Source organism: Glycine soja, chromosome 5 (genome assembly GCF_004193775.1).
Source record: "Glycine soja cultivar W05 chromosome 5, ASM419377v2, whole genome shotgun sequence".
NCBI classification, from domain to species: domain Eukaryota; kingdom Viridiplantae; phylum Streptophyta; class Magnoliopsida; order Fabales; family Fabaceae; genus Glycine; species Glycine soja.
Window position 1 is genome coordinate 43,547,346 of NC_041006.1, and position 25,961 is coordinate 43,573,306.

At 35.4% G+C, this 25,961-nt stretch overlaps 3 protein-coding genes across 4 annotated transcripts; 1 reads left to right on the forward strand and 2 right to left on the reverse strand.

The window, feature by feature from the left end:
* Positions 1–783: 783 nt before the first annotated feature.
* LOC114413685 (40S ribosomal protein S16) lies at positions 784–1,494 on the reverse strand. The gene has a single exon (XM_028378199.1). It carries the CDS (start codon positions 1,428–1,430, stop codon positions 957–959), a length of 474 nt encoding a protein of 157 aa, XP_028234000.1. The 5' UTR covers positions 1,431–1,494; the 3' UTR covers positions 784–956.
* Positions 1,495–3,015: 1,521 nt separating this feature from the next.
* Positions 3,016–4,568, forward strand: LOC114413687 (putative clathrin assembly protein At2g25430). The gene has a single exon (XM_028378202.1). It carries the CDS (start codon positions 3,118–3,120, stop codon positions 4,447–4,449), a length of 1,332 nt encoding a protein of 443 aa, XP_028234003.1. The 5' UTR covers positions 3,016–3,117; the 3' UTR covers positions 4,450–4,568.
* Positions 4,569–4,598: 30 nt separating this feature from the next.
* Positions 4,599–24,002, reverse strand: LOC114413686 (THO complex subunit 2-like). Of its 2 annotated transcripts, XM_028378201.1 has the most exons (33): positions 23,678–24,002; positions 23,389–23,514; positions 22,030–22,071; positions 21,843–21,902; positions 21,633–21,695; positions 21,101–21,181; positions 20,853–20,924; positions 20,720–20,767; positions 20,551–20,619; positions 20,324–20,457; positions 19,414–19,489; positions 18,701–18,894; positions 18,056–18,136; positions 16,992–17,202; positions 16,649–16,885; positions 16,480–16,560; positions 16,264–16,383; positions 16,098–16,157; positions 15,366–15,493; positions 12,725–12,821; positions 12,466–12,594; positions 11,851–11,954; positions 11,598–11,778; positions 11,251–11,432; positions 10,482–11,088; positions 10,273–10,377; positions 9,633–9,788; positions 9,472–9,552; positions 8,979–9,401; positions 6,855–7,752; positions 6,598–6,779; positions 5,668–5,972; positions 4,599–5,295 (listed from the first exon to the last, which is right to left on the reverse strand). In XM_028378201.1, the coding sequence occupies exons 1-33, from the start codon at positions 23,810–23,812 to the stop codon at positions 5,226–5,228; spliced, it is 5,538 nt and encodes a 1,845-aa protein (XP_028234002.1). In that variant the 5' UTR covers positions 23,813–24,002; the 3' UTR covers positions 4,599–5,225. The 2 variants fall into 2 exon arrangements, with proteins under 2 accessions (XP_028234002.1, XP_028234001.1); XM_028378200.1 differs by having other exon boundaries at positions 6,598–7,752; positions 23,678–24,001.
* Between the last annotated feature and the right edge of the window lie 1,959 nt (positions 24,003–25,961).

Sequence of the window (25,961 nt, forward strand, 5' to 3'; positions counted from 1 at the left end):
CTTCTCCTGTGTCTTTTATTTTATTTTAGTTCCTTTTCCTTTTTTGATTTAACATTTTAAAAATAGTCTTCAGATTTGAAGATAAATAATAGTCTATAAGATGTTCAACTTCTAAATTATAGTGCATCTTAATTCTAATATCGATTAATCTTGGAATTCGACTTACAATCAATTTATTTAATGCTCAGCAAGTTGAAAGCACAACGTTGTTGATTTATCGACAAGAAATGCGCTAGTTGATTTGAATTGAAACAGACCAACATACCAGCATGCTTAACAATAATGTTAAAAAATGCATTAGTTTGATACAAACCCTAAATCACTCATTACAACCTCCATAATATCGCAAAAGGCTTAAATAAAAACTGGCCCTTGATATTCTTTGGACACAAAAACGAAAAAGGAGAGAAGATTGATGTACTTAGTGAGCAAAGTTGCATTGGGATATTTGAGAAACTGGGGTAGGTTTCACAAGGAGATGTTGGCAAAGTAAAGACGATTCACAGACCAAGGTTGTTTGTTTATTCTTTTGCTCTTATTAGGTCAAAGAGGTGTTACGTATTGTTCATTCTTCTACTCCTAGTTAGGCATGCCCTTTGAAAATCTAACAGGAAAACAAATCCCTGACAACCATTGTTCTGAACATCCTCCTCGCACAAACAACATGACAATAATAAAAGCACCACCATTGCGATGTATAATTGATCCCAATTCAAATTATAAAATCCTATATAATCGCACAATCAAGCGCGATTATCGCAATAGAAGCAGCAATCCAAACACTAACAAGATAAAAGCAGCATTCAAGCAATTATATTTAATAACGACATAACTTAAACTTAACCATTATATAACTGTATTCAGAATTCGATTGATCTTAACTCAGCGCAGAACCAATAAAACAGAGAAAGTACTTTAACAACTTATGATGAATAGCTTAAAAAAAAAGGAGGAAATCAACGGTAGGACTTCTGAAACCTGGCGCGAGCACCGCGACCACCGAACTTCTTGGGCTCGCAGCGGCGGGGATCGGCGACGAGGAGGGTGCGGTCGTACCTGACGAGGATGTCCTTGATCTCCTTCTTGGACTGCTCGTCGACGTACTTCTGGTAGTAAGCGACGAGAGCCTTGGCTATGCTCTGCCTGATGGCGTATATCTGGGAGGTGTGACCGCCGCCCTTCACGCGGATGCGCATGTCCACGCCGGCGAAGCGGTGGCGACCGAGGAGGAGGATTGGCTCGAAGGCCTTGAAGCGGAGGATCTCCGGCTCCACCAGCTCGATCGGGCAGCCGTTGATCTTAATGAGGCCTCGGCCGCGCTTGCAGTAGGTCACTGCCACCGCCGTCTTCTTCCGCCCGAAGCACTGCACTTGCTCGATTGCTGCTGGTGCTGCCCCTCCTGGTATTGCACTTGAAAAAATCACCGCCATTTTCGCCACTCACTAAAACCTAGGGTTTCGTCTCTCACTGCCTGCCTATCCAATTCTCTCTTGTCTCGCGCTATATATATTCCACCCACCAATTAGGGTTTTTGAGATTGCTAAAATTCCCACATTGCCCCCTCCTAATTATAAATAAATAAAATAACCCTGTAGAGCACAGTATTAATCCTTTTACGGTCTGAAAAGGCAATAAATACTTTTAATGAACTTAATCATGTTTGTATGTTTGAAAGGAATAATGGATTAATACAAGATAAAATATATAAACAAAACAATTTGTACATTACATAGAAGCCTCTCACAAATAGAAAACAAACAATTTGCCTTTTAAATAAAATAAACATTGCAATCACCGTCCCATAGCACATGCTTGTTATGAGGACAAGGTTTAATGTTTGAAGGCCGAAAATCATAACAAATAGCTTGATAGAGGCAAACCTGAGTCTCTCTCTGATACTAAATGATAAATTTTGTACATTACAAAAAGCATGACAGTATATTTAATTTTATTATCTCGTCCCATAATTCAACAACATATGAATGAGAGCACTCATAGTTTCAATTGCAAACAATATTTCTAGCCTTTAATACACTCACTTTACATGAAATGAGTATTGTTTTGATGCTAGGGACTCTATGATTGTTTATATAAGATTTCATCCATCATAAAACTGATCCCACCATTTCAGAATGCAAAATAATTGTATAATTAAAACTAAAATATTGTTATTACCTGATTTAATTAAGTCAAGTGATTGAGAAAGCATAAAAAGTGGGTGAAAAAAATTAAAACCAATATTCAAAATCAAAACTAACAAGGGGAATCGTGTTTCTTATACCAAGAATCTATGTCTATGTTTTTCTACAATATGTTCAAACTCTATTACTATTGCCTCCTCTTCCTCTTCCATAGTTCTTAATACCTTCCCCTGCATTGATCGTGATCCCATAATCCTCTCCAGTAGGTGCTAAACTGTTTTGCCTCTCATTATAAAACCATCGAGAAAACTTAATTCATAGTAGGCATGGGATCCATCAAAAGGATCTGCGATTGAGTTGTGTAGGAAAACTCAAAATTGAAGTCTTTGGTACCATAACAGAAATTATGAAGAAGATAATAAAGATAAAAGGAATGTGAATATTCATGAGGTTTAGTATACATGTACTATTAGGGAGCTGAAAATAAAATGTGAGTGTGGCCTGGTCAAAAAACCAACTTTGCCACCACTAGTAGTTCCCAAGCAAATAGGAATTAGACATCTGATAATGCACAATGTTGGAAAGGAGCCTCTTTAGAGGAAACAAAATGACATGGTTAAGTATCATGATATCAATATTTATTCTCTTAAACTTTCACTCCATAATAAGTGGTAAAGTAATTACAAAGAATCTATTCTGCGCCATGGTACCTTGGTATGACACCAACAATAGGATTTAACTTTCTTGAATTTGGGCCATATAAGTCCATAACCCCATTATTCTTAAAACATTTACAGTTTTGCAGGCTTTCTGTCTCTTTCGAGAGCCGATTGTGTTCCCTCGTAATTATAGCCCCGACAGTACCAAAGACCAAAGCCGACACACATAGTGACAAGAAACACTTCTTGGGACTCCATTTTTAAGGCTATTCCCACCTTCTCATCTCATATACGTATATGTAAAAAACAAGAAAAAGATGCAGAGGAGGTTCCGGCGAGTTTGCACTTGTCTAAAAGAGCGCAGCTGCATGAGCTATGCAAAGATTGCTTCAGCGAGTGGCTTCTCTGACATCAACCTTATCATCATAAAAGCAACAGCCCCAGATGACTTGCCTCTGCATGAAAAATACATACAACACCTCTTGAAACTCTTCTCCATCTCTCCATCTACGTGCCACTCCTTTGCCATCAGCTTCACTCGCCGATTTGGGACCACGCGTTGCTGGCGTGTTGCACTCAAGTGTCTCATTCTTCTGCACCGCTTGCTTCGTTCTGTCCCTGGAAACAGCTCCCTCTGGACTGAACTCTTATGGACACGTTCCAATGCCTTGATTTCTCTCTACCCTTGCCATTTCAAGGATGACTCCTCCTCGTGTCCGGTTTCCTACACCAACTTTGTCATATCCTACGCACGCCTTCTGGATGAAGCCCTTAACTGTGTTGCTCTGGATTGCACCAATTTGGAAGACCAAGATTTGGAGCAAAATGAAGAAGCCATGGATGAAACTTTTCGAGAGAAAATGAAGGAAATGGGTCAAGTGCTTGAAATGTTACCGCAACTGCAGAGCCTTATAGATAGGGTGATGGAGTGTTACCCTGTGGGAGTGGCAGCGCGAAGTTTCATTGTGCAGGTTGCCATGAAACTCATAATTCGTGACAGCTTCGTTTGCTACACAAAGTTCAGAAGAGAAATAGTGACGGTTTTGGACAATCTACTTGAGATGCCGTACAGGAACTGCATAGCTGCTTTCAATATATACAAGAAAGCAGCAGCGCAAACAAATGAGCTTTATGAGTTCTATGAGTGGTGCAAGGCAAAGGGTCTGTGTGGTATGTACGAGTACCCTTTGGTGGAGCCAATTCCATACATACAAATCAAGGCTTTGGAAAGTTTTCTGAGTGGCATGTGGCAGTTAACGGAGTCTTCAACGTCGCCAACTACCAGTACCAGCCCTTCATCTTCTGGGGATTCTCCTTCAAATTTCTCTCAAGGACAAATAGTGATGAGAAGAGACGTTGTTAACATCAAGGGTGAAGAGGAGAAGCCTTTGATTGAACTAGAATTGGAAGAAGATAATGGGGATGTTAGTTGGGAAACACTGTTGGAAACCTCCATTAGTTTTAGTCATGCTTATCAGAGGGACTTGGGCAGCTTGTTCAATCATCGGGGATGGGAAGGTGGATTTCATATCGAACAACATGGCTTTGATGCGAACGAAGGGCACGATCACGAGCGTGCAGATGCCACATGGAACATGGCAGTCAACAAAAATACTACTGCTAATAACCCATTCTCCGAGCCTTATTAAAGTTCCCTTCCAATTTAATTACAGTTTCATTATCATTGAATTTCCCTTTTGTGTTGTTTTTTGTAAGTGAGGAGGTCGTCTTAATGATAGACTCATAAACTATTGCATTTGTTAACCTAGTTTGATAATTTCGTCTATTAACAAACGAATGCATAAATATAGATAACATATATTAGCATTACGAATTGAATGTGTTCACAAAATTTCAGAGGTTAAAATTCCGGAGCTTGGTTTTCATAACCAACCAGTACACGCGCTTGATCCAATCCGCAAGTATAACACCCAATATCCATAGAATAACATTCAGGAGCCGGACGGCATATACTTCGTTCAACAATTGAGAATGGACAGGATTCATCCCTAATGGCAAGGATGCAATCACGGGTGCCGCCAACTTCTCCATGAAAGACCACCAAAACATTTGCACGAATCTACAAAATTTATGTTTCCTAGGTATTGCTATTGATGTAAATGAAAGTTCAAACGAAATAATCGGATTTTTCAGAGTATATTTGATCATCAGCTATCCAGAATATACAACACTATATACAAGTGTATAAGAATTTTCATAACTTCTTCATGCTGACTTTAGAAAGAAGACTAATAATTTGAACTGCTGAAATTTGGCACAAGTTGCCAGAAAAATGAGGGGGCTGACAGTTAAAAGTGTTGTGAACCCACCACCTCAACTCACGCAAAAAGTTAGCATTATAGCACGTGCATGAAACGGACACAACCTTCAAAAAAGTTTACTGGTGAAATCCCCTTTTGATTTGTTACTTCCGGTGCCTTCGCTTCTGATCAGCTCTTTGTCTCTTCTCATCCTCCCATTCACGGTCATACAAGCTAATATTCAATTAAGGACACAGCATTGAACCAATGGAAACATCCATCCCAAAAAAAAATCATTTTAACTGAAGTAACGCAAAAATTCTAGGATTTTACATTAACTCACCTTTTCTGGTCATGAAAAAGTAAACGAACACCAGGCAATCCGTACAGGCATTAATATCATACAATATCGTGCATCTTTGAGCAACTCATCTATCAAGGGTTCTCTATATGCAGCTTCTTTCAAGGAATGATATTAATAGGTAGTAAACAAAAAAATATGCAGATGAGGCACAGAAATAAACAATCAAGTGGTGCTCCACCAGAAGATATATCGAAAGACAGGTAGTACAAATAAATATATATGCATTATGCAATTAAGGATACGGATCTGAATCACGGCGATTCAACTTGCTGGCCGCCTCTTTACCGTGAATCCTGAGACTTGATTCATCTATGTAACTTGGATGCTGCATGATGGGTCCCTTTCTGTCTCCTCTGTCCCTTCCATCATATGCCAGCGGCATGCCAGTACCAGCGGAAGAAGGTGGATGGGCCACTGCAGAGTACTCGCCAGGTTCATCAGTTGGTAAATGCTCCCTCTTGAGTTTACGTCTCTTGGATGCGGCATTTAAGTCCAACTCTTCCTTTAGAATGTTTGCTTTCTCTCTTTCCCGCTCCCTCTCTTCCACCTGCACAAAAGATTAGAAAGACCACGTAACATTATAGCTAAAGATAGCCATATCTTCTGTCATCTATCCAGTCTATTCAAAAACAAAGAGGCTAATATTTGTTGAGAAGCACAATGTATAAATTAAATAGACACAATAAAATATTCAGCCGAATGAGAAAAACCAAAACCTGAATCCTATACGCCATTGCAAGAAATTTAAGTACGTAATACTGCAATAGTATAAATTAGTAAGAAAATCAAACCACGGGATGCAATCTTACATTCTGATATTCTATACACTTACGGTCATTAAACTACTAAAACTGTAACAATAAAACCCTGATAATGTCTTTCATAATATGTTAATATTTTTCATTTATTGCACTTTCAGCTGAGTGATAGTTAACATATTACCCATCAAGGCATCAACGGAGACAGTTCTTCAGAGAAATCCATGATTGTTAAAAACAAGACAGCCTGTCAATTGGTACCAAATTGACTTAACAACTATTATAATGTCCACACTAGTCTATAGGGCTATGCAACATGCATAATACTATGTTTGGTCCTAACTACCACAAAGCACGCATCCTTAATTCCTTAGTAGCAGAGTGAAAAAATCGATACCCAATAATGATCCATACCTTAATTTCCTCACGTTTTCGATCTCGAAAATCGTCTTCTTTTCGGCGTTTGGCATCATCCTGAGAAACCACAGTCTCTTCAGACCATCTCCGTTCTTTTTCTTCATGCCTTGGAGAAAGTCTTTGAGAGTGCCTTGTAGCTCCATACCTTCTATCAACATCTTCATCACGCCTACCAGCTCCTACAGATTGAGGAACCACATTAGGAGGTAAAGGGGGAGGTGGAGGCAAGCTTTGCCCATGGAAGCGATCATCACCATGAGATTTTTCTGCTGATGCATCATTGTATCGTAATTTATTTCTATCATCCTTGTTTCTTTCATCCTTGGCTTTCTCAGGGAGTCTATTAAAACTCCTATCACTACCCCTCTCTTGCATTCTCTCAACAGATCGTTCTCTTCCATATCTTTCAATTGACCTATCCCTAGGTTTTTCTGCAACAAAGTCATCACCACGAGACTTATCCAGACGGTCCATTCTTTCCCTGTGATCCCTTTCATATCTTTCGTTGCCTTTGTCTTTTGTCCTTTCCAATGGCTTATCACTTGCCCTGTACAGACCATGTTCCTCTGGTCCCAATTTGTCATCAGCAAATCGAGGATCCATCATCTTCTCTCTTTCAGAGAATCTGAGTTCAGTTTCAAAATCTCTTAGCTCCACATCCCCTTTCCGTCGTTTACCTAGTCTGTCAGGTTCTTCAACAGAACTAGCTCTCTTCTGAACTCTATCATTAGACTTTGAAGTAACTACTGTGTTTTCATGCCTAGGGGAATGAACTATGCGAGAGGAGGATCCTCTTGGATTGTCAGTAATATCATTTCCATCATCCTTCACCATAGAAGCCCTAATATCAGAAGACTTGGCAACTCCAACCTCTGCCTTGGATTCATTACCAGGACCATCCAATGAAATCTTGACTGGTGGATTTGAACCTTTTGTAGAACCTGAAATGGTGTTACCATTTGAAGAAGGTACATTGGTAGTTCCAGTGTGTCTTCCCTCCAATGCATGGGTTTGTAGATCCTTGTCGCTGCTCAAGGAACCAGAAGTTCTAGCAACAGGTTTTCCAGATCTACCATCCTCTTTTACAGGATCTTGTTTTGAGGGCTTTGCAAGTGAACTAGCAGGAACTGAACGTTTTGCTGAAGTTCTTAACTGAAAACAGGAGAACCAAATTATGAATAAATTATAAAAATGAAAAGCAATAATAATATTGAAGATTAGAAGACAAAAGATTATAATTTTAGCAGGGGGGGAAACAACACTCTAATGCAACCATAAGAAAGATATGCTCTAAAGTAATTAACCCTTGTCAGGCAGGTGTCCCACCGAGCTGAATGCAAGACAACCTGCATAGGAGTACAGGCAGCCGTACCTAGAGAAGAGCAGAAGTTGGAATTTTGTGTTATTCCTTATAATTTAACAAACTAATTGATTTAAAACAATTAGGTTCAGCAGAAGATTATTTTATTTAACACTAAGCTTCCCATCCGAGAAATATAGTAGTAATTCTATATGATTATTAATTTCTGCAGCCCCAACCATGGATAGGCTGCATCAGGGCTTAAAATGTCTTTTCAGAATACAACTTGGGGCTACATCATTCAAGTGTTATTAAGTCTTCATAAATCAATCATAATGTCCAGCTTTTCTTTACAAGTTACATTTCCTATAGACTCTCATCTGTCTGGCCTGATATTCTTGCAAGATAATATTAAAAATTCTTGAGCTCAATCATCCTTATTGGCTCTTGCTTGGTTTTTCCCTAGAACCCACCAATCCTTACAATCAACTATGATTTTATTACTTAATCTTCAATGCAACAGTTTTATACACCCAAAATCCATCCAAGAAGTCTCAACACTAAACGAATAAAACTTATCTCTCCTGCTTTCTTGAATTACAATAATACAGCAGAGAAAAAAATCTGTAAGAATAATAACATACTCAGGATAAAACAAGGTCCCAAAAGAAGGATCATGTCCCAAGTTACTTTTTAAGGGAGGAAACTGAGAGGTTTTGCATCTTAATAGGGCACCAAAAGCAACATTCTTGTTTACCGCTAACAAAAGAAAATTGGCACCAAACGGTTTCTACATTTTGCTTAATCAAAGTCTAAGATTTTTTCAATGATCAGTACGAATTTTAAATTATAGAAAAAATTCTTCAACTCTTCTAGTATCAGTCATGGTAGAAGAAAAACTTCTTCTGTCCGATCACACTTCCCAATTCCTATCCTTTACTCAAGTGCTAAGCAGAGGCATCACCCAAGGTAGTCAACAGCCTTACACATGATGCAAATTGGATTATACACAAGCCATCATGCAAAATTACAAATGGAAAAGCTAACCACACAGCATAACTGAGATATTAAATGCTACCTCAGTACTTCTTGTCCCATGTTCATCTGATGCTCTATTTATGGATTCTTCCACTTGCTTTGGGTTTTCCATAGATTTTGGCATCCCAGATTGTACAGAAGACGGGGCCATGGATGATTGAGCATCCAATCCATTCACCATTGAACTACTCTTGAGTTTAATGTGGCCAGCATCAGATTTTGTCACTGTAATGCTTTCAATTCTCTCGGACTTGCCATCTACAGTTTTTGTTCTTATTGCCTGATCTTTGACTGTGTTTCCGGAGTCCACATGTTTTCCACTGACAGATTCAGTTTGTGAAACATTGAGATTTATCCCACTTTGTACAGTTGCGGAGTTTCCAGCTGAAGATTTAGTCATAGATGGTGAAGGTTTCAACTCAAGATAACCCATACCAAATTCTTCATCGGTAACCCAAGAAGGCTGCATAATGGATGAGAATTAGTACGTTGAAACAAAATACGGGTAGACTTGTAATAAGTGACGAGCATACCTTCCTAGCAGCCAATGCTGCTGCAACACCAGTTGCCAACACCTTAAGATCCTCCCTTTCATCACTTTTAATCTTAGCTACCTGCATGGAAGATAACATGACTTAAATGCTAATATTTTAAATTACTAGCACAATCAAAGTATACAATAAGGATAACTTACCCGCTTTTCAAGGTTGATCCCACTCTTCCGAGTAACAGGGAAAACACTAGAAATTTTTGTCAACATTATAAGAGCATTTCTAATTTCCATGTACTCGGTAGATTCAAGACACTGAATTAGTAAACGAGTGATTCTTTGACTCCACTTCCAGTGTACCTATAAGCCAAAAGGCAAATATGAAATGGGTCCTTACAGCATTATTTAATAATCTGTAGACTAACAACAGATCAGGATGAAATACAGTTAAGCCATTTAGAAAAAGGATATTATCTATGAAATTCATTGTTTGGCATTTTTGCCAAGTAAATTTTGACTGTGCCATTTGGTAAGAGCTTAAATACCTCTTAATTGTATCATTAATGCTTCTTAAATTCTCAAGACAAGTATAGTATCTACCATATTTATTACTTTTTATCTTTTTCTTAAATACTACTTAAATTTTTTCTTCTTTCTTTTAACAACATTATCCGTTACATTCATTTGTTTTATCCTTCCTATCTTTTTCATCTTACTCAAAATACACTTCAAACATTGTGGGGAAAAAAGGTTTTTCTAAAATTTATTCGTGACCACATTTAGTTTTAACAATCAATCATTGATAATTCACACCAGTTTAAACCAGCATACACTAGAACTTTACCTTAATGAACTGGCCATATGTAACTCGCTGGCTATTCGGATATCTATAGTAGACAGCAAAGCCAGGCATGTTTCCACACTCACGTTCATAAATAGATTCATCACTCTGAAAAAAAAATGACAGTTAACATTAAAAAAAATGAACAACCCCCAAGAATTATCTTTAAAAAATCAAATCAAAATTATAAAAGGGGAAAAAAACACAAGTACCTTCCAATAGTATGCAATCTTCAAAGTCTCATACAGAAACCTGCCAAGCCTGCCTGCCTCGTATTCAGTGCAGCAGCATATTATTGGCTGTAGGGTCTTACAAATAAGAACATCTATGTGATTGACTGTGTTAAAAAAGGGGGTTCCAAGGGAATGGAGTGTGTGTACGAACATAGCACAATAAACTGCATCTGGCATACTAAAAGTACAGCGTGGAAATATACAACGCTGAAGAAACTCCATGTTGATCTTTAAGGTGTCAGGACAGGAACTTAACCATTTGTCTTTTTCATGAGAAAGCCGTCTACGAACAGATGCAACATTCTCTTCATGTTTATGCAGTTCACTGATCAGACGATCAAGAGATTCTTGAATTCTTTCCTTTTCTTTCTTCCTCTTCGCGATTGCTGAGCTTGAATTGTCAGAAAGCTCCTCCAAAGATTTAAGATTAGCATGCAATTTGGCTATTTCTGACTCATAACGATTTTTTGGAACATACAGATCATATAATGTAAGACCCCAAAACGTAGCATAAAGATCAGGAGATAAGCTATTCCATGCTTTTGAAGGCAACATGGTTTTAACAGTATCAAGAAGATACGACCAACTGCATACAGTAATAAAATAGTAAATACCAATCCACAAAATGGCAGAAATAAACTTTGCATATCAGAAACAGATAATAATTACATTTTAAGATTTATCAACTGGAAAGGCATAGGATGGAAAGTTGTAAGGAAATGTAGTGAAAAAGGTTAGGCATTATAACCTTATAGGATTTTGATCAGAGCCAAGATTTAGAACCATACTAGCAGAATGATCCAAAGGATCAGACTCAAAGTTTGTAGATGCATCACTTGCAGCATCTTTATCACCCAAGGGCCAGCAAACATCAGGGTTCCTCGGAGACTTGAAAAGCCTCATTACAGGGCGATATATCAAGAAAGCAACCTACGTCCAGGGGAAAAAACAGCATTAAATGCAGGCTCAAGCAAAGTATGATGTACCAGAAATGCTGCAATTAAAGGGAGAGAAAAAATGATAAAACAATGCAGCAATAGTCATGATAAAATGTAGAAGTTCATAATAAAATAGAGGTAGAAAGCAAACAAAAACCTCAGGGTCTAGGTGGTAAAGGTGAACCAGGTCATTGAGGGAGGGAACAAGAATGGCATAATTTGATGCTGGAGTGACTGCACTGCAAAGAAACTCCACATATTGAAGGAGAGTTCCATGACATCTATCAAATTGCTCACTAACCATTTTAATGTAGGGTGCATCTGCATTGATGACAACCCTGCAAAAACATTAAATTTTGAGAATAGAACCTTGATCATTAGTTCTAACATATTTAAGTTTATGAGCTTACAAAGAACAATGTTGAGCAATAAGCTGTAACAGGGGGATCGCCAACTTCGGTTCATCATTTGGAAGTAATGCATCTCGAAGTCTGCTAGTTGACTTTATCAATGCCTGCAATTATTATTAAATACCATGTCAACCACCAAGTCACATTTTTAAATCTTAAACAAGGTATAATTCCGCAATAATTAGAATTAAAATTCAACACTAGAGACTTCAGAAGCCCATAGCACAACACATGTTTTATTAGAACCTATATAACATGAGTATGAAAATATCGACACAAAACACAATATTCAAGCAGGACCAGTTACAATAATTGCTTTCTTTACAGCAAAATCATGAAATCATCCAACAAATGACTATTCATTCAGGAAGTTCGTCTTTATGCTCAATAATGCCACAAATCAAAACCATTTTCATTCTATAAACATCTGACAAAATTTCCCAAAACCAAATGCAATCTGATGTGTTAATTAACCAGTCAGATCAGTACAGACCAAATAACAAGACCAGTGCTAATTAACACAGTGAATTTCCACACTTAAAAAAAATAGTCTCTCTTACACCTGGATAAGAATTCCAAACTGCAATGTCATTAATATCTTGCTTTCCTCTGTACCTTATTATTCCGAGTTACACCAAAAGATGTTGCTTGATATCTGAGAGTCTCACTCCCAGCCATTGCATCCAACTGTTCCTCAGTCAAGTTCTCCGTGTACTGGACATTAGCCATTTGTTGAATAAGCTCCTGGGAACCAGCAAAAATATTTATTTATAGCCAACATTTGGATTTTTCATTAGAGCCATATCTCACATAAGATTATTCTTTATTCGTGGGGGAAAAAAGACAAAGACAAAGAAAAACAAAAAAGAAAAACCTGCAGTAGAACAAGCTCAATTCCCTGCCCCTTCTTTAACTGATTCACAAGATACTGGAAAAGGCCCCGTAATTCCATTGATGGGTACTTCTTACACCTATAATGAACAAATGACTTGAGCTAACAAAAACATTAAAAGAACATTGTACTTCTTGAAGCAATCATCACATAGATCATACTCAATTTAGAATAAAAATAGGCAAAGATAAAACCAAGAGCAATCAAAGACAAACTATCAGTTACAAGTTAACACCAACATTGACAGAAAATAATTTAAAGCAAACCAGGAAGAAATTGAATGCAGAGTGTCATGATAATTGCCACACATATCCCAAGAACTACCAAATTATATGATGAAATTGTTGAACTATGTAGGGAGGAAATCAGGTTCTCATGTCACCCAAAGGTGAATGTACACAACAATGCAACCTATATCACATTCACTTGAGACATTATACACATTAGATCCTACATTTGTTCACATTATTTGACAGTCAACAATTTATTTTACTTCTTTTCTAGCTTACTAGCTATTTATATAAATTAATATAATTTTCTACTTTAATAATTTAATTAATATGTTTACTTGAAACATGTTTCTAAGTTATTACTTTGATCTCTTTCATTTTTTTAACGGAATCATGAAAGATTGTGACCTTTCCTCGAATTTCCTATTTTTATTTGGCATTAGTTCCACAACTTTATTAAGCAGGGGGGGAAATCCAAATAATCTACTTTCAGTATTATATGTGTTGTGCACGCAGTAGGCAACAACTACAGCTCAAGAGACAAACCATAATAAGATTAAGGGCCATTGAAGGAGTTACCCAATAAAATCATACACTTGAATTCATCAGAGGAATTCAGAAAACTAATACAGAATAAAATCAAACTCAATTTTTCATTACATTATTACATACTCAATATTATATATATACAACAAAAGGGAACACAAGAGAGAGAAGATAACCAAACCAAACTGCTTCAGGTATTTCAATCCCCATCCCTCCAAGGCAAAAAAAAAATCTTAGCGGAATATTGGCACCCAAAGTTGTTCAGGATTTAACAGGTATGCTCGGCAAAAATAGGCAGCTACTAGCATATCACTCTTCATTTTTGAGGTATATACCTCAGTAAGACCAGATATTACAGAAAGTTGTTATGATATCCGTTCATCAGAAGATGGGCATCTCAGTGCTATACCGGCAACACAATCATGAACCATCCTGTCATATACTATCTAACAATAATACTGTGCGGTCCATTTGTAGATAGTCACAGTGAACAGCTTCCTCGAAAGAATTAATAGTTTCCTTGATATCTTGCAGCTTCCATTAGCGTCACAAGAGGAAAAAAAACTAATGGAGTAGACCATTTATAAGAATGCTACTATCAATCGAAGTCTCGTCGGATGGATCCAAACCTACATGCTATCAGCCCAACACAAGGACCAAACATTCATGCCCAACATTCATCACATAGCAACCACCCAGTAAACAGTTCATGTTTCACCCTGTCTACAAGAGCAATAGCTTAGGAAGCTGTTCCCTTCTTTGAAAATAATCATGAATTAAGCATAGACAAAACAGTAACGTAAAATCATATGCATGTCTCCCTCCTGGACATAACACCCCATAAATGCCATTAAACTGATCATCCCATTATTGACATTAGAAATGATCACAAAATCATTGAGAATCACACACACCATGCATACAACATTGATCATCTTTCACATAATAAAAACTTTGAAGACTTCCAACTGATGTCATTGCAATTTGTATGTAGCCATTCTTTCATCTCCATTAACTAATCATATATGGCAACAGTACTGACCATTCCAAGCTACAATAGAAAGACCAAGGTCCAACTTAATTAATAACTTCTTTTTAAATCAGATAATTCTCCATCAATCAGGGTACGGTGATTGCAGCTGACAAGTCACTTCTTAAATGACTCTTCTCAACTTTTTGAATTTCCCTTATAAAATTATAAGGAAAATGGACCAATATAATCATGAACTTTGAAAGTATAACACAAATGTCCATCCCTTTCAACCAACAGATACCCATTCCAAAAACTCTGTCAGCAGATACCAAAAAGCACATCATACTGCTGTCTGTGCATGCCCACCAACTTGCAAGCCAAGTGGTTTGAATTGATCTGACATTATCACTCAGGGACATAAAATGCTGCTATGTCCAGTAATCCTGCATTTGCTAAGGTTGATCTGCAACCTGGAATTTGATACAAGGCATCCCACATATATCTAAATTCTATAGGAAGGCATAAATGTACAAATATGATTAATGAGTGTCATTATCAACTATCATTCCTTAATCATACAATAATTCCAACAAAATAAGAGCTAGCAAGAAATGGCTATGGAAAGACACAGTAACCTAAACAACAAATGGTAGACAACCTATTGCTAAGCCAATTATGTTGCTATTAAATTTATGCTTTAATCAGTAAAATAAAACGTACAAACTAACAAGATTTAGTCACATATTCTGATAGCAAACTCTAAAAGGATCATAATTATTTCCTATAAACGGAAATCTGTCAAGAAAAGATAAACCAGATCTCATATTTCAATAATCTGAAATAATATAAGAGGAAAGGAAACAAATATGCTTACAGGTGGCCCCAAAATGAAGCAAGAGATTGAAGCCAATCAGACAAATTAAGGCCATCATCCTTTAACTTATCACGTCCGCCAAGCACCAAGCGCTCAATCACAACATATTCCAATATATCATACTCAAGCTATTGAAAGAAAAGAGTAAATAAGGTTCCGATTTAAAAACTATTTACGAATGTTAAAAACAACTTCAAAAGGCAGAAAATAATGAATACACAAAAATAAAAACCACCTTATCCGATCAAAGTGAGATCAGCTATATGGATCACATGTTACTATTGAGTTTGAAGTTCAATCAAAAACCAAATTCTTAAGAATACTTTTCACCACAATATCCTTTTCATATGGCTAAAAACCATTTGATCTACTCTCCTCACCGGTGTCTCCAGTGGAATTCTAACGAATGCAAAAAAAGTTTTTAAAAAAAAGCCAAAAAATGGAAACATCACGGTAAAAAGTAGTGTAACTAGCATTGTAAAAAACAATGATCATTCATTTACTGTATACAATTAATTGAACCATGATCAATTATTTCAAAGATTTAATTCATCAGTCAAGCACTACAACTTTCCAAATACTCACTAATGGAAAATAGATAATCACCACAAATACAAAGTAGGATTCGTGTCTTACTGCTTATTGTGAGGTCACAGATTATGACATGATTGATATCAATAATGGATGCAGCAAACACAGAAGGAAAGTAAAAACACAAAGACCTATACACACCTGAGTTAAGTACTTAAATGCATCCACTACAGGAGTAATCATGTCTCTATAAGCCTCAATCTGCACATCAAACAATTTTAAAAAAATAAAATGATAGAATGCACATCATCAAAAGCAGTCAGGAATCTTCAGTTTTCAATGTGCAAAAGCTGTACTCAATTAGCACCTGATGAACAATTGTTCGAAGGACAGTCATAGGGTTGGCATGAGCTAATTTTGCAACCATCCGGCCCAGCTGCTTCAAATTTTCCTTTGCCAGCCGTTTCAAAATACGTCTAGTGTCCAACTGTACAGACAGCGAAGAGAATGAGGGTGACAAAGAATCAAGCTTCAAACATTCAGTGCAGACGGTACCAAACATTCATATAGATCATCAGCACACCTTGGCAGTTTGTCTTGCAGCTAAAAGCATAGGAATGCGCTCATCATCTTTTTCCCATTCACCATACAAACGATATCGCACCTAGATAGATAACATTCATCAACTGAGCTTGTTGATAATAGCTAAAAATAATCATGTAAATGGATAAACAACTAATAAAAAGGAGAACCTCATAAGGAAGAAGGCTCATTAGTTCCCAAATTTCCTGGCCAACGGCTGGATTGGCAGGAATTAACTGCAGAGAAGGTAGTAGACATGCTCCTAAAGCATCCTCCACCCTTAGCCTTGCCTCCTTAAGATGTAGGTGAAGATTTCCAGGAACTTGTAATTGAGGATTCAAGACACCATTTCCATGACTTACAAGCTCAAGAGCAGAAAGGTAATAACCTCTCAACACCCTACAAACCTACTCATGTTTTTGAGGGAAAATGGGAGAGAAGAAGAAGCCATTATCAGCATAAAACATAGCAAGGAGAATGAAGTTAACAAACTATCAAAACAACTTAGTACACCTTCTGCAACAGTACAGTATCACGGTAGAGATAAGGTCCAGTACAAGCAAGCATCTGAAAAAGTTCCTTTGGAAGATCTATGAAAGAACTGAATCCTGAAGAGTTATCTACATCCATAACATCAGTGCTGCCTCCTGTGGACAATCCAGGATTTTGAAGATGTGTCTGACGAATAACATCATATGCTGAAGAAATTGACTTCTTGATAAGCCTGGATGAAAATCTCAACATTATATAAAGCTATAGCAAAAACAAGCATTCAGACATATTATATAAAGCTATAGCAAAAACAAGCATTCAGACATATTATATAAAGCTATAGCAAAAACAAGCATTCAGACAAACTGTTACTACTAGCATACCCCAGTGCCCAGCGGCTCCTCACTATGCAAAGGTATGGAGAAGGGTCATTATACGCAAACTTACCCTTTGCATATGCAAAGAGACTGTTTCCGGATTTGAACCAATGACCAACTAGTCACCAAGGCACAACTTCACCGCTGTGCCAGGGCTTGCCCTCTCAGACAAACTGTTAACCATAACAAAATTCACAAGCCAGATGTCCTAATAATAAAGGATGTTAAATGCATGCACATGCTATAAACATGCAGGCATCCCATGTTTGCTGGTCGCAAATTTGGAATATTTTCTGTGCGTTTGGTTTCACATTATTGGAGTATTGTAAAGGACATGCAGTTATTCTACTGCAGTCCTTGGTAGTTTATCACCTGAGCTAGGTTAGCTTAGTTAGTTAAATGTTGATTAAGAGTTAGTTACTGAGTCAGTTAGAGTTAGTTAGCTGTTCTAACTATTGATTCATTAGGTTAATGAAACTAATTCTTCTCCCCTTTCTTTTCTCTGTTATCTTTTCTATTACACATTCACTCAGCCTCAACATGGATCCATCTAAAAGCTACTCTCAGTAGCTTTCACATCCAACACTCATTGGCAAGGGTTTAAACACAATTCCAAAAAGGAAATACAAGTCCACAAATGTACCCAAATAAAAGTTCTCTGTGCTAGTGTCGAATGAGAGGGAGAGGAAGAGTATATACAAGCTTTACCTGAACAAACTGTCACATATTTGAATATGTTCCACTGCATTGAGTGGTGAAAGACGTTCAAAGAGTAGATGTGCATGATACCTGTGGGGAGAAAAAGCAAAAGATCCCATAAATATATATATATATATATATATGTATATGTATATATTCATGTGAGAGAAATTCTATGAACACAAGTATATTGTATAAAAATAATGATCTAGTTGAGCTATATATCAATTAATTTGGACTGAAAGGAATCAAATCTTCAGCAAAAGTCCATGAAGTTTCAAAACCATCAGTCCATCATAGAACTCAATAACCACACATGATGCTGACTAAGTCACCATGTAAAAAGATATACTGATAAATTTGTGAATTTATTGAAGAATGACAAATATCTCCACACACAATAGAACCAATTTTCATTGTTAAGGAAGTAAAACCCATTATATATCCAAATAGCTTAGTATATTGGTTATTTTTGGCATAGTATCCAAAGATGTTTTATCATAAAGAATTTAAGATGAAAGGTGGAAGCCTATCCATTTTTGTGAAGACACCAATAAATAAAGCAAGCCAGAAGAGAAAAAACAACATAGCCTGCTTGTGATAATAACAGTTTTTACCATCACATGCTATAGTAGATTTATAAATCAAGCATACCAGTCATCCACTGAAAGAAAGCCAGTAAGCAAGCCCAAAGTCTGACTGCTCTGAAGCTCAGTTGTCCGCTCTTCAACCGCATCTGTTTCCATGTCTATAGCAGCAAAGAGATCTATAGTGACATCCCCCTGTTTCTCATCATCCATTAGATCTTTTCCAATTGCAGCAAGGTTTATTCTTCCAATTTTATTAGCCTGTAATTAAGATTGTCAACCTTTTAGAAATCAAACTACTCAAAATAAAATAAGAAAACAATAGGTGATAGGATTAAAAGAAAATGCCAAGTATAAGTTAATGTTATGCAAAATCAACACTAACACGGTCATGCTTCAAGCATAAAAAATCTGCCAATGCTAAGAAATTAAAACAATTGAAAAATAAGAGCTGAAAATTGAAACATGCTTGTGAAACTAAATTTTTCACAAGCCAACCCAGTTAGTTTAATTAAGATGAAGCAAGACAGAAAGAAGTCTTCTGAATCTGAAGCACAGAAAAAGACTAGATAGCTCTGTTGTTATCTAGAGACATTTTGGCTCATTTCCTTTCCATTTTTCTTTATACAAGAATTTCTTATTCTCTGGCAGATTTACTTTCTCTCCTTTCTTTCTAATAAGAAACTTCACTCATCCCAAAAAAAAAATTAATAATAATATAATATAGTAATAACTCAAGTATAAAAAAGTTAATCACGTATTCAATAAAAGCAAGAATACCTCATCAAGGCGCTTGGAAGAGAAAGTATTGTAATGCTCAAATGCCTCATCATCCCTGGGAAGTAGATGAGCATATCTGTAATCAAAATTATAGTTAGTAAAATTCTCAAACATTACATGATATAACTCTGGCCCTGATGCCAGTTGCATTATCACAGCAAATTAGCAGTACATACGAACAACAAATTAACACATGACTTAGTAACCCAAAAAAGAAGAAGCTTAATTCAAGTATGAGTTAGTTCCCAAATAAATAAGCTCAATTTTCCCATGCCTAGTATCCAAATACTATCATTCTCAGTTCTAAAAATAATGGTGTACCAATGTGGAGAATAAACGGTAACAATATAAGTGAACAAAAAAGTATCTATAATTTAAAACATTCAAATTGATTTAAGACAAGATGCATATGGAAAAAGGAATAAAAATACCAGAGATAGCAAAGAACACGATGACAACAGCTAAGTAAGCAAATTCATTCTTTACTTTTGAGATAGAGAAAATAATCTAATAAACTTGAAAACTTAATGCTCTTAAAAAAACTTAATGCTCCAAAAGATACAAACCAACCAATATTAGCAGTTTGAGAGGTAGCCTTGACCTTCCTTATTTTATAGCCAATCTACAATTTACTACTCAGATTCTGGTATGATTATATGGTGCATCCCTTCTATACATCAAACACTTTCCCTAAAAATTTAAATAGCACAACTCACACAATAAGTGGTGCTAAAGACAGTTAATCAATTACAAGAGATTACAAGAATGGAACTTGTAAATCCCTTCAATGCCAACACCACCTCTTACAATCATTGAGCCAAAATTGATTCAGTATTGAATTACTGCGACTGCTTACTTCTACATAAGAATGCTATATGTGATTTTTAAGCAGCACAGTAACACATCTTACATGCTATCAAGATCAATAAAATCTTGCTTCACCAGCAAGGCTGTCAGTCTATAGAGCCCAAATGGAACAGGACCGTTGACTTCCATCCGTTGATAATATTGAAACTTAAATCCAAGAATCTGTGAAGCATGAGACTGCATAAAAGAGATAAAATCATAAGATGAAAAATTGTCCCTTAAATGTCGAAAAGTAAATATAGGAATGGCCTAGGCTTTTATTTTATCCACCTTTGGAAAAATAGGAATCAATTCTATAAACACATCATCATCAGGCTGCAGTTCAAAACACTCAAGAACCTGATAAAACATACATCAGTAGTTAAATAAAACATGAAACAAAAACTTTATATAGAAATGTGAATTAATAATAAAAATCAATCAAAAAGATCCAACTTACAATATCAAAAACACGATTTGGATCCAAATCAAAATGGCCAATTAATGACTGCAGAAGTAATCTTAATCAGCACTGTTTCAAAATGGAAAAAAAATGAAACTGGGGTAGTCATAGTACTTAAAATCATTAGAACCTTAATAATGCCAATTGTTGCTGCAGATGATTTTTGAGTAGGTGCTTCAGAGTCCCGACAAAGAAGAGTAACCTACACAATTAACTAAATTCAATTCAACATACAAAAACATCTAATTGGATCCATGCAATAACAAAACAATTGTTAAAGATGAGATTTTCAGCCAAAATCACTATGGTTGTAATAAGTAAAAAATAATCCATAGAAAACATTCTAAAAAGTCCAGAGAAAGGTAATTATGATTATACCAGCTTTGCATAGCCCTCACTCTCTTCCCTGAGAAGGTTGAATTTGGTTTGCTGATAGAGAAGTCGGGTATTAACTCTGACCTGAAATCAACGGCACAAATGAATCAAATACATACAAGAATTGAATTTAAATTTTCTGCCATGATTGTTCAAGAGTGCATGACTTTAAATATAGCTGTCATCGGCGTGCAGAGAGATTGGGCAGCCTTGATGGCTGCATTCTTAGCTTCTCTGTTGTTTTTTCTGATATCATCATTTTCTTTTGTTTAGAAGGATTATTTCATTAATTATAACACTTTCTGTCGCATGCATACATATTAGATTGCTAACCTCCTCCCCTTTTGGTGGATATTAACAACCTCCACATTTTCCTTTGGACAAAAATATAAAGTTATTTACCCTTTTAAAACTCAATTTGAACTGGTGTCTTAGAATAACAAGAAAACGGAAGAAATAGGAATAACCAAAGCAAAGAGAGAAAAACAAAAGCCCCTGGCATTATAGCATAAATATACAGAAGTTAATAACTCACCTCTTTAACCTTCAACTCCTGAGCCTTAATTTTGATCAACTCAACCTCCCCCAAAAATTCTTCCTACAAATGCATAACATATAAATAACATTTTGTAAATGCAAGAAACATACTAATGCACTAAATATTATGCCGTAGCTAAGTTTCTCAAAAAAATAGCCAGAAGCCATAAAATGAAATATAGGAAAAAGGGGAGGGAGGGGAGCAAACCTCACAACGTTCTTGAAGTAGCCTAACTGGAACCATTTCAGATTCCACAAGCCATCTTGCCTAGAAAAATGAAAATTTTAAAATCAATAATAAATTGTGAAATTTTCCAAGCGAATGAGAACCATAATGGTTACTCCAATAAGATAAAGATTTGCATCAAATAAAGTATGCAAGCTCCAATACTAACCAGTTTGATGAGACGAGAACGGAACTCTCCTGACATTGTATGCTGTAATCAAGGAGACAGGAGCACATAATTACATTAAGTGGGCTTACAACAAGCATAGTTATAAATCATTGGATACTTAAAATTGAAACAGTATTCAAAATCTCGCTCATAATTACATATGGCATACCAATATACCATTTCATGAATGCTCGCATTCATTGTTTAGTCCATTGAGTATCATAGTTATCAATCCAAAATAGCAGTTAGTGGCAACCATGAGATAATGTATAGCGGGAATATGTACAGCCAGATGGCCACCACAGTGAAATTAAAGGTATGAGATAAAAAAGTTATACAATATATATAATAAAGCTCAAATGTGTTTACAAACATCCACAATTAAAGACATAATCAGTAATCAAAATTCAGAAGTCATTATCACAACTAAACATTCAAAATTTCAAACAAAAAATCAAAAAATTCAAAAAAAGTAATTCCTGAATTCAGGATTAGTATCTTCAAGATATAATCCTTTTCATTGTCAGTTTGTTACTCTCCTCAATACTAGATTTGTGGATGTGCTCTTCCATTGTTTCCTTTCATCTACTCCTTTCCACGAGCGGGCCGTATTATAATCATAGTTGTAAAGATTTATTAAAAAAAGAAAGAATTAACCTTCAGGGAAAGTATTGGAAAGTAAATATATTTAGCAACTTATCTTTACTAGTAACAACCTTTGATTAAGACAATTCAAAATGATAGACGATGACAATAAAAGGAAGGATTAAATAACTTTAGGAGGCACAATCTACACAGCACATAGAAGAAAAATGACTTGTGTGTAACATTTTCATTAATTTGTTTGTCATTTTGTAATAATAATCCCAAATACTTAAACTTGAAATCCTATTGTAGGAAAGCCGCCCAAATTATTGTCATTCCTAGCCCACCTTAAGTGCAACACTAATTGTTAAATATGCCTCACAAATAATCAATAATGTCATGAGGTTATTGAAATATCTAGGAGTGATTAATTGTGCCACGTGGACACTAGGTGGAGAATCCCAACCAGACATTTATAACTTTTCTAGTTAGTATGTCATTAATCTTTTCTTGTAGACATGAAGTTTAAAAAATATAAAAATGCAACGAAAATTATTTGAAGTCAGTGCAGATTTCGTGTAACCCATGACACAGCTACTATTTAGAAGTTTCCATGTTTCATAGTCGATATATAACATATTCTTAGAGGATTTATACTGAAAAGGGGACGGGGAGAGAGAGAACTCGAAGCTATAACAACAAAATTCGAACGAACGAGAAGGAAAATAATTAAAAGGATTAACAAGTTCACAAAGAAAAGCATCAGCAACTCACATCTTGAGCCATCTGGGTCACTATATCAGAAAAATTTGAAGCTATTTTCTCATTGGAAGCTTTATCTGAAAATATAACAGAATCTAATGCTACTTTACACTTCTGAAAGGGCAATTCTCCCCGAACCTGACAGCAAGCAAAAACCAAAAATCAGTCTATTATCCCCAAAATGAAGCAATCGGAGCATTGAACTCGTCACCGAAATTTAAAAAATTTCAATTTAAACAATAATAAATAAATGAATAAAGCAGAAATATGATTTAATTTAACAGTGTGAAAAGGAACGCACCATGGTCCAGCAGAGCTCGTAGAGAAAGCGAAGCATTGGAACAGGTTGGGAAACCTTGAGGGCAGGGTTGCCACTCCTCCATTCCCGAATACACTCTTCCGTTACGTATGCACACTCTATGGGTGGAAGAGACATTTCGATTATGGTGGAAGCGTCAGATTCGAGGGGCGGAGATGAATCGCGAGGGAGGGTTTAAGAAGAGAATCGCACTCCCATGGACCAAACGCAAATTGAGAATTTTTTTTTAGGGTTTTCAGGGCTGGAAGGGGTTAGAGTTTGGGGACATTGCGGAATGGGTTTGGGGACATTTCTTCAAGGGGAAAAAGCTAAACTAAAGTCCCTTTATACCATTACATTCAATTAAACTTTGGCTGGAATTCATTAATAATTAACTATAGGGTTTTTTTCGGTTACATAATTAATTATTAATTATATGGTTAAATATGTTTTTCTCCACCAAAAAATATACCACTTTTGATTTTAATTCTTAAAATTAACATTTGATCCAGAATTTTAGAAATACTAGATTTTAGTTCTTTTTGTTAACTCTTAAAGAGATAAAAGACACGATAATGAGTAAATTTGTAATGTTATTTTTTACAATAACAACTCATGATAAAATATAGGCAAAATTATAAATTTGATCTATCTATTTGTGATAAAATTATAAATTTGATCTTCTTATAATTTAATTTACAAATTTAGTCCCTAATTTTTTTAATCTCATTGTTTCAATCATCAATCCCGAAATGGACATTAATGATTAATTCTTTTACCTTAAATGTCATGTGTCACCCTTTTATTAGATGTTGATCGTCACATGTCACGATTGCATTGGACATTAATTAGAGTTAAGTAATTAGCACTCAATGTCCAATTTCGAAATTGGAAACTAAAATAACAAAATTGCAAAAAATTAGGAGATTAAATTCATGAATTAAATTATAACAGAACTAAAATTGAATTTTGAGACAAATGGGGACCAAATTTTCAATTTTACCTAAAATATACCCAATAAGAATATGAAATCCCAAAATTATAATAGTTTGAAAATACCTCTTATAGAATAAATAAAGTCAAATAAATAAGTATTTCCATAAGTAAAAGTATTATCATCAAAATATGGACATTTAAACAAAATGAATATTAAAATAATATTTATAATGAGATGATAATCTTAATGAATAAAACAACTAAAAGGAGTTCACAACTAATATTATTCTCAGTAGCAATCTGAAAAATCAACCATATATTCACAATAAATTTAATATAAGACTTATATATGTATATATTTACGTACCAATAAAAATCATATTAAAGAATCACAATTCATGAAATTTTGAATAAATAAAATATTTAAATAAACACTTATAAATAAATATAACAGACATAACTTAGTGATTCCCAAAATCACAATACTCAATTCTTCAATTCCTGATATCAGTGTAAATTTCATATTTTTCAAAGGGTCTATGAATTCATATTTCATGCAATGACGTTTCAACATGTTTTTTCCATTATAGATGGAAGTATCCATCTATTATCCATCTCAAATGAACTTATTTATAATAATTTCATCCATATTTTAGATAGAGATATCGATTCTATAATCTTATATAAATAATTAAATATTCTTATCTAAATAATTATTAGATTATTTTTTGGATGTAACACAATTCAGTATGGATGATAAGATGGATCTTTTGCATTGGCTCCAGGCAGAAAACAATGTTTTCTCCAACTTTCTATCTTTATTTTTTTTTTTTACTTCCAATGAACTTGTACCAATTCTCTTGGCTCTAAAATATAATGTTCATTTGTCGAGAATGATGTTGCTTTGGCCAGAACCGGTGAGCTTGTGGATGGATCCTCCATATCATACCTCGACTTAGCCACAACACAGCTAGATTTAAGAGAATAATTGCCATGGGTGGTATGCTTCCAAATCAGGGAATCATATTGTGATAAATATTTAATCTTCCGCAACAAACTAATATCATAACATATTTAACATAATTAAGGTTAAACAAGAGGCTTAAAAGGGAATTTTATAAAGAAAAAACTCTTACTATGATAAATACTTATTTTTTCTCAGTGAATTAATATTCTCAATTATTAATTATTCTTATGTTTAAATAAGGCACATCAATAAATATAACATGTATTTGTATATGATAATTTCTTTATTAATTCAAAATTCTTTAATGCATCGATTCACTTCTCCGACTTCCTACACAACTACTCTTCGATATGAGCTGCTACCTGAGATGATTTATAATTATTT

Coding starts and splice junctions, on each gene's coding strand:
- LOC114413686 (XM_028378200.1), bottom strand. CDS start 23,812: ATGTCTCTTCCACCCATAGAGTGTGCATACGTAACGGAAGAGTGTATT. Junction 11,089..11,250: donor TCTGATCAAAATCCTATAAG/GTTATAATGCCT, acceptor TACTGTATGCAG/TTGGTCGTATCTTCTTGATA. Junction 10,378..10,481: donor AGATTGCATACTATTGGAAG/GTACTTGTGTTT, acceptor TTTTTTTTTCAG/AGTGATGAATCTATTTATGA.
- LOC114413685 (XM_028378199.1), bottom strand. CDS start 1,430: ATGGCGGTGATTTTTTCAAGTGCAATACCAGGAGGGGCAGCACCAGCA.
- LOC114413687 (XM_028378202.1), top strand. CDS start 3,118: ATGCAGAGGAGGTTCCGGCGAGTTTGCACTTGTCTAAAAGAGCGCAGC.